General features: G+C 39.2%; 1 protein-coding gene across 3 annotated transcripts in view; it reads left to right on the plus strand.

The window, feature by feature from the left end:
• Nucleotides 1-8903, plus strand: part of LOC110031341 (BTB/POZ and MATH domain-containing protein 3-like) — a 38463-nt gene extending 29560 nt beyond the window's left edge. For 2 of the 3 annotated variants that reach the window (XM_020734494.1, XM_020734495.1), the window contains exons 4-5: nt 2341-2617; nt 8438-8903. In XM_020734494.1, coding sequence (XP_020590153.1) covers nt 2341-2617; nt 8438-8622 — 462 coding nt within the window. In that variant the 3' untranslated portion in view covers nt 8623-8903. The remainder of the gene's footprint in view (nt 1-2340; nt 2618-8437) is intronic. The other variant, XM_020734496.1, reaches the window with a different exon arrangement.
• Nucleotides 8904-9175: the final 272 nt, after the last annotated feature.

A 9175-nucleotide genomic window follows, 5' to 3' on the forward strand; every position in this document is an offset into this window, starting at 1 on the left:
TTCTTTGTCAAAAACAGAGGCACAAAAGATTTTACCTGAGATATCACTCATTGCTGATGTACTGCCAACATGATTAACCATCGAATTAGATTTGTTCTCTGCAAGTAGTGATATGAGGCTTTGATATTGTTCAGCTGTAAGGGTGAATGGTGCAAGACTCGTCGATGTATTGGTATCCACATGGTTGGCTTTGGGAGCGAAATTTTTTCGTTCAGGTTTATTGCCCGTTGGATTGGTCCTTTGCAACTTCCTACAATCATTGATGATGTGTCCCTGCCATCCACAATAATCGCATTTGAGATGTGCTCGACATGTGTCTGAGGTATGCCCAATTTTGTCACATTTTTCACACTTTAGATGAGGTTTTTTAGGCGTGAAAACCTTCTCTGGTTTTCGTGCATTATTCTTCACGGCAAAAGCTGAAGCTTCCGGCTGCAGCACATTTACATTGTTCATGCCGCGTTGTTTTTCCTCTTGGAGCGCGAGAGAATGTGCCTTGCTGACATTGGAAAGGGGATCCATGAGCAAAATTTGTTCTCTTATACTAGTGTATGTTTCATTAAGTCCCATGAGAAATTTCATGATTTCCTGATCTTGTTGAAACTGCATCACTTCCTTCATGGCACCACACGTGCATTTAGGAATGTTATGGAGGGCGTCACGTTCATTCCATAGGCCTTTGAGCTTGGTGTAATAAGCTCCAACTGTCATATCGCCTTGCTTGCAATCGTGGATGGCTTCTTCGACATAGAAAATATGAACGTTGTTGGTACGAGAAAAACGTTCCTTCAAGTCGAGCCAGATTTCATGGGCACTCTCGTTATATATTATATTTGCTCCAATGTCTTCTGCAATTGAATTATAACCATGCCTTGACAAGGTTGTTGCAGCGCCTCCATTGTTGAAGTTCTGCGGTGGACGTCTCTGGTGGTTCTTGGACGGTGTCGTTGACAAAACCTTCTTTGTTTTTTATGTTGAGAGCCATCAACATTGCACGACTCCAGGAATTGTAGTTTTCTCCATTCAGCGGCTGCGTAACAAGCACGAGACCGGGTTGATCTGAGTAGTGGAGAAAAAAGGGGTCATTCGGATTATCGAATTTGCTAGATTCAGGTTTTGCTGAATTTTGAGTTTCGTCTGCCATGTGTTTTGGCTTAGAAAGAAGATAGATGGGGCTTTTGCGTGGAAGAGAAGATGGTAAGACTCAGAATCGTGTTTTCTCTGATAGCATGTTAAAACTCAAAATAATGTGGTGGAATACACATTTTTTCATTGATATGAACGAGTTTATAAATAATTCTTACAATAATCTTGTAATAGGAAAAATAATAAAAGGTAAATGATATGAAAGGAAGGGTATAACATTTAGTATCTCTAATAATTAATTCTCATTAATTGTTAGGAGATATAGGAAATAACGTAAAATAGGAAAATAAATATCTCATTAATTCTAAGGAAGTAATTGAAATAAATTTATTTACAAGAATAAATTATTTCCTAACATAACTCTAATTATAAGAAAATAATTTATTTATAAGAATAAATTATTTCCTATCATAACTCCTAACACTATCAAGTAGAGTGTCAAGGAAGGCATTAGATAGTCTCATTGAGATTAAATTTATTAAATCTTGTCCTTTTTTTCCTTTCGAGTCTTTGTTACATGCAAATCATCTTAAGTAGCTATTGTGAGCTATATCTTAATTTTCTCTTACTTTTAAGCTATTCACCTTCTACATGCACTTCAGTATTTTATTTGCCACTTCAACCCAAGGATTTTTACGCGTTTCCTGTTTTTTCTTGTATAATATTTTATGCAGTTAAGTTTTAGTTCCTCAATACAAACAATATTTATTTTTTAGGGGTACACTACACAAGTTGACATTTGATTTTTGTTTTGGTTTCCAAAACACACATTTTCTGCATACGGCTAATAATCCCAAGTAGTTGGTGTATGGCTATTTATGTTGATGCTGACTTATGACTTTTTTCTTTGTCGTGAATAAGCCCAATTTTTTATGTCCTTTCCACATTTGAAATATTAACTTCCATTTATGCATATTAAAGATAAATTACTATCTGAATCAGTTTTTGAAATAGTTTGTGGATGAACAGTTCCTGAATTAGAATTATTTGGCACTATTTTCTATTCCAACTTTTTTTTCTGTAAATTTTTACTTGAACTGCTACAAAGCATCTAAGAAAGGAACTTGTTTGTTTTTTTTTAAACAATTGGTTTCTTTGATTTTCTTATCATTCTTGCATTAATGCTTGTGTGAATTTGGTTGGAGACGTGAAATGCATTCAACTTGAGCATTTAATTTGCCTTCTTCTTTTCAGGCCATGCTTGTATATATGTATTCTGACGAGCTTCCTGATGTCGTCGAACTGACTGGATCAGTTTCAATGTGCACATCAATAAATATGGTGCAGCATCTATTGGCCGCTGCGGATAGATATGGACTGGAGCGGCTGAAACTACTATGTGAAGGAAAATTATGTGAGGAAATTACTTCAGATATGGTAGCATCCACAATGACACTAGCAGAACAACATCAATGTGCTCACTTGAAGTCTGTCTGTCTAAAATTCACTGCAGCTACAGAAAATTTAGGAGGTGGGTATGATTTCAATATTCTAACTTTGGGTTTTCCCTATTTCAATATGCATATTTCTTTTTCTTTTAAGCAAATAGAAACAGGCATTTTCATATATAGTGGAAACTTTGATTTCTTGGAGCAACTCAACATATACTCGGTATCATAAAAGTGCTGAGTAATTTCTTGTGCGCTTAACTAGTATTTTTGCGAAATAGATTTTATAAGAAGCATCATATTTCTGCTGAATTTAAACAGAGAACTGCAGAATCAGAGTTATTTGTAGTGGTATTTGTAGGAAATCATAATGTTGTCCTTTTGATTTATTATAGACCTACTCTTGTGTTGCTAGATAATCATTTTGATGCCCAAAGGCCTTATTAGTTGCAGTCTCCTTTTAGTAACTCATTTATGCCTAGGGCTGTCAAAACGGCTCGTTGTTCGCAAACAACTTATGTTAACTCGTGTTCGATTCGTTCGCTAAACAAGCGAGCCGAACACGAGCAATTTTTTTGTGCTCAATATACAAACGAACAAAACACGAACAAAGATTTATTGTTAATGTTTAGATATATATAATTGATGAGTATTATTTTTAAATAATTTAATTGACTACAAGACTACAAAGATTTTGAATCAATTAAAATTATTAATTAAAAAAAACTAAATAAAAATATATATTAAGTTCTATTTAAATGAATATTTTATTATAAATAATAAGATTTAAATCTTGCCCTTAACTTTAACATCATACGACTGTGCGATTAGGGCTATCAAAATGGTTCTTTGTTCGTGAACAGTTCGTGTTCAGCTCGCTAAGCAAACGAGCTGAACATGAACACGTTTTTTTAGCTCGGTATATGTATGACGAACACAAACAGTGATATTTTTTAAATAACTGGACACAAACCGATCCTGAATGATAAAGCATTAAATGTTGACATTTCCAAGCAAACCTTAGCAGAATGATTCCTAGAGGAAGGCTGAAAAATTTTACTCTATGATGATTAGGGATGTGCCCTCGTGGGCCTCTTTTATTCGTAACTCAAATAATATTCACCTGTGTATGCTAAAGTGCTTACATTTCAATATGAATTTGTGATTTTTTCATGAATCGTTGCCGTTAAACTATACATGGTCAAGGTCTAAAATATCTAAACTATATTCAACCACTCTCTGTGCCTCTAAACTTATGTAGTAATGATACCAGAACTCGTTGGGAAAACTGCGGAAAAAACACAAAGCAACTTTTATTAATAGGGAAATAGGGTTACAACACAACACAAACTGATAATAACATCACTAACACATTAAACGACACAAACAACACCTCGAAAATGCATTTCACTTTCAGTAAAGGTTAGTTGGGTGGATCGGCATGGCTAACAGGGGTGGCGACGGCAAAGGTGGAGTGAGAAACTGCAAGAACAACTTGAGGGCTGGCCGCCCAGTGCAGCAACAACAAGAAATTAGGGCAAAAATGACAGGAACGACAAAGGTTTGTTGTATTGGGGCCGAGGCAGCAAGGACTGGTGGGTCGAAAGCTATGTTAGCGACGATGTGGGCGGTTTGTGGTGGCGAGAAGGTGCTGGACGACATGGTAAATGCAAGAGATGGGGCAGCAGAGACTGGGCAAAAGGATTTGGAGTGACTGATAGCTCTGGGGAAGGAGTGTTGGATAGCCAAAAGGAGGAAGATAGACACTACCTTGGAGTAGGATACATCTGGAGCAGACCACCTCCTTGGATACAACCCACAAAGGGGAAAAAGACTCCTCACAGGAATCTGAAATCAACACATAGCAAAACTCCCCCTAAACTTTGAAAACAACAAATAAATAAGAAAAGGAAAAAACATAAATAAGGAAACTCCCACACAAAATAGGTGGGGAGGCAAGAAATATTAGAAATTAGCCATTAAAATGCTTTCATATGAAGAAGCAACAGAAAATGAAGGAGAAGTGGGGAGGGCGGCAATCCTGGCCCGTCAAAGTCCTGTATAGGTCACTCGGACTGGGTTTACCCTGGATTAGCCTCAAATGGGTCGGCCGGTTCAACAACGGTAGTTTCCGTTGCGGAAGACCCTGAACCCGTGTCCTGATCTCGCATCCTACTTCTGCGTCGGTATCTTAAGGTTGAGGAAACTTCAACCTCATTCGTTGAAGCTTCTGGTTCTTGTTTTCAATTTTGTTGACACCTGGATCCCATTGTCGATTGCTCTGTCCCTCAACGCGATGGAGATGCTTGCCCCTTTTATGAGAACGTCTTTCTTTAGCCGTTCTCCTATGGCTGTGAACACGTCTGCATTGCTAAATCTTCTCCAAGTAACTCATGGTCAGTTCAATCAGACGAGCAGTGAGGCCAGCCCGAACCTTCCCATCCTGTGGTGGCGCTGGTGGTGTGATGTTGATCATGAGCCCCTAAAATACTCTCTGTCATATCTATCCTATATTTGGAGCAGGTCTCTCAGCCCTCTCGTCTGGTGTCATCACTAACACTGATCTCATTGATGTTGTTCTGCTAGTCAGGGCTCCTGTGTTCTCGGGCACCGTCGAAGGGAGTACAATGATGTGTTTCTCATCCTTGGTAAATTAATATGTTTTCTTAAATCCATTGTGTTGAGTCATCTGGTCAAACTGTCATTGTCGTCCCAACAGGAGGTGGCAGGCATCCATAGAGATCATGTCACACCACATTTGGTCCTGCACCTGGCCTCTGATCGAGAACTCTATCAAACATCTCCGATCGATTCTGATCCAATTCTCTTTCTTTAGCCATGCTAGTGAGTATGGTTGGGAGTGTCTCTGAGTCTTGAGTTCTAATTTCTTTATCATCTGAGTCGATGTCGCATTCTTACTGCTCGTTTTGTCGATGATAAGAATGCATGTCTTTAGGTTCACTATGCAGCGGGTGTAGAAAATATTGTGGTGTGGCCACTGCAAATCTCTAGTGTCCTCGATTTGCAGAATCCGTCGAATCACAAGTGCTTCTCCTTCACCTGGTGGAAGCCGATACACCTCAACCCGTTCCTCAGCTTTCTCCTTGTCGCTAATCTCTTTCACGGTGCCCTGATCTGTGAGGGTAATTATCCGGCTAGTGGGATAGTTGGAGGCTATGTGGCCATACTTGTGATATCGGCAGCATTTCCTGGTCGCTACGATGTTGGAGGAGCTACCTTTCTCCTGCTTATTCCCGCTCTGATCTGGAGTGTCACTCCCTTGCTTGGGCTGCTTGTATCTCCTGGGGCATTTTTATCGGTTGTTGTAACTGTAAGAGACTGCCTGCCTAAAGGATGACTATTGTCGACTCTGCTTTGTTGTCTTTCTACCTTCAGGGCTAGTGTATGGACATCCTTCGACATTCAGTATGATTGTGGCTGCATCATGTTGCTAATACTAGACTTCAGACCCCCAAGGCATCTGACTATTATGTTCTCCTCTGGCTTGACCATATCACATCTCATATGCAACTGATCAAACTGCTCCGTGAATTTCTCTACTAATAGATCTCTCTGTTGTAGATGGTAGTTTCAAAAACATATCCTAACTGTAATGGGGTGGGAGGTATTTTCTTTGCATCGCCTTTTTTATATCCTCTCGCTCAGTAATCTTCTGGTTGCCTTCTCTTTTTCTGTGCTTCTATAGGTTCTCCCGCCATAGAGAAGTACTCTTCTTCAGCTTGTTGGTCGTTAATTTGACCCACCTATCATCTGGCACATCTCTGTACTAGAAGATCTGCTCAGCAGTCTGTAACCAATCAATGAAATCGTCAGTATTCATGATTCATTCGAACTATGACAGATTTATCTTGATATCGAAGTCTCTGTGTCCTCCAATGATATCTCTTCTTTGCTAGTCTCCTTCTGAGGGGGATTTGGATATCCCTCTCTAGGCCTCCTCGGATACTGAATTCTGAAACACTATGACCTATCTTCTTCATCGCAGAAATTTTCTCTATGGAAGGGATTCAGATTCTCATCTCTTTCTCCTCTTCGACTCTCCAGATCTCAGTCGAAGGTAACTTCATCTTGTGTTAGTTCTTCAATCTCTGCAAGCCTTTGTTAAAGGCGACAGTGCTCCTGCCTTATCTCTCATTGGGTATTTTGGGGCATTTATCTCCTTAGTGGCATGGCTAGGGATTAAAGAATAAGAAAGAAAAAGTTTGGTGGGGTTAGGATTTGGGTTGTGGAAAGAGAGTATTGGTTCATGGCGTATGCTAGGAAACCCTAGGATGGGGTTAGGGTTGGACTAGCTCTGATACCAAATGATACCAGAATTAGTAGGGAAAATAGTAGAAACACAGAAGCACACTTTTATTAATATGGAAATAGGTTTACAACACAATACAATAGAAATTAACAACACTGACATATGCGACACAAGCAACACCTCTAAGGTGTATTCCAAGGGCGGTGCGGGTCGGTTAGGTGGATTGGGATGGTTGGCAATGGTGGTGGCACCCATGGAATGCTGATGACAGCTAGGGGGAGGTGTAGAATTATAGTGACAACAAATATGGAGGGTTTAGGCAATCAACGTCAGGCGGAGGGGTGGCTGGAAGGTGTTGGAAAGCAAGGTAAATGCAAGACATTGAGTGGGAGAGGCTGGGGTAGGGGATTAGGAGTGACCGGCTATGGGGAAGGAGGAGGTTGGATAGCCAAAAGAGAGGAAGATACATACCACCTTGGAGTAGGGTACAGCCAGAGAACTACTACCTCTTCAGATGCAACCCACAAAGAGGAAAAGAACTCTACATAGGAATCTGAAATCAACACACAGCAAAAACTCTCTCTAAAATCTGATAACAACAAATAAATACTCTTACATGAAGAAGAAAAGATAGAAATAAACAAGGAAACTCCCACACAAAAAGAAGGGGCGGGGAGACAAGAAATATTCGGAAATTAGCCATTAAAATACTTCCAAATGAAGAGGAAGCTGAAAAGGAAGCAGGAGAGGGGTGGGGCAGTCCCGCCCCATCAAACTCCCGCCCCTAGGCCGCTCACCCAGGGTTTACCCTGGAGCGGCCTCAATTGGCCCTGCCTGTTCAGCAGTGGTAGTTCCCGCTGCGGAAGACCCCGATTCCGCACTAGGGTGCCCATGAATATATTCAAGTGAGATCTATCATCTAGAGCTTAAATTAACTAATCAATCATCATATGTAATAGTTTGTTAAGAGTGTCGAATTATAAATTAATCTCACCTCGCAGCAGCTTTATAGTAACTCTCAAAATCTAACCTTAGTGAAGATGTGGCGTATGCAATTTGACAAGCCCTGCTTCTTCAATTTATATTTTATTTGTCTATATTGAATGATCTTGTCTAGCAGCAGTTCAGTACAGTCCCTCCTGCTTACCATCTATAGCACTAAATCATATAGTTATTTGTGGCTTTGGTAACAAGTCAACAACTTTTACTTGATTAATTTGACATGCAAATTAGCATCCCATAAAAACCACCATGATAAAGTGATGCGAAGTATAAAAAATAAAAATCACTAAGCTGCAATGATTTTCAATTGGTGCATTTATATACATACAACTCAATTACTATGTATTCACATATCTAACAACTAAACTTTTAATTCTTTACTTAAATACAACCTTACCTATGCTATGCATGAAAATATGTATTTCATTTTTAAACGTTAAACTGGTGGCATTTTTTATGTGATATAAAAGATTTGCATGGTATAAATGTAAAAAGCAAAGTTAAGGTGTTAGATATGTAAATACATAAATAAGAATTGGGTGGCATGCATGTAAATCCTCCTCTTTTTTATTTTTTGTCATCCCTGCTGCTGTGTCATATTCCTCTTATTCAGAGCATGTCATTGTGGCAGTTGTGCTGCAGACTGAGGGCTTTGGCTACTTGGAGCAGTCATGCCCATCGCTGCTGTATGATATTCTAGCGACCATAGCAGCTGACGAGGACTCCACTAGGAAAAGGAGCAGCAGCAGCAACTTAGGCCTTGCTTTCATGGATGGTGTAGATTCCAGTGGGAGGCGAACAAGACGGCGGTTTTAGCTACGAAATCAAAATTTTAACTTCTGTAACCCCCAGGTAGGTTAGGTCCTCCTGTAATCATAGCTTTGTGTTGCCTCCTCCTCCATGAAGAGTCCCTGCTGTATCATTCCTGTGGAAAATGGCTTCACTTGTATTGTTTGAATTTTATATTTCTTTTTTTTTTCATGAATAATCTTTTCTGCTATTGTAACCTCCGGTGTGTAGTTTTCTCGATAGCTGGCTATTCGTTGCTCTTCAATCTTGAGGCATTTACTTATATACCAAACAATTGTGTTGCATTTACATATCTACCAACTGAGCTTTCATATTTTCCATTAGTTAATATCATATCAAACGATATCACCTTTACGTTTTTAAAAGTGAAACAACACACGCGATGTCAGTGTTATAAATCTAAATATAAAAATGGGAGATACAATTGTGTTACTAACATGCCAGCAAATTCCTACATATTTATATATATCTGACAGCTATACTTTTATTTTTTTACATTTATACCACTCAAATCTTTCATACCACCATTTTTAACATTTAAAAAGTGCATAGATAAGAT

Source organism: Phalaenopsis equestris, unplaced genomic scaffold (assembly GCF_001263595.1).
Source record: "Phalaenopsis equestris unplaced genomic scaffold, ASM126359v1 Scaffold000803, whole genome shotgun sequence".
Lineage (NCBI taxonomy): Eukaryota > Viridiplantae > Streptophyta > Magnoliopsida > Asparagales > Orchidaceae > Phalaenopsis > Phalaenopsis equestris.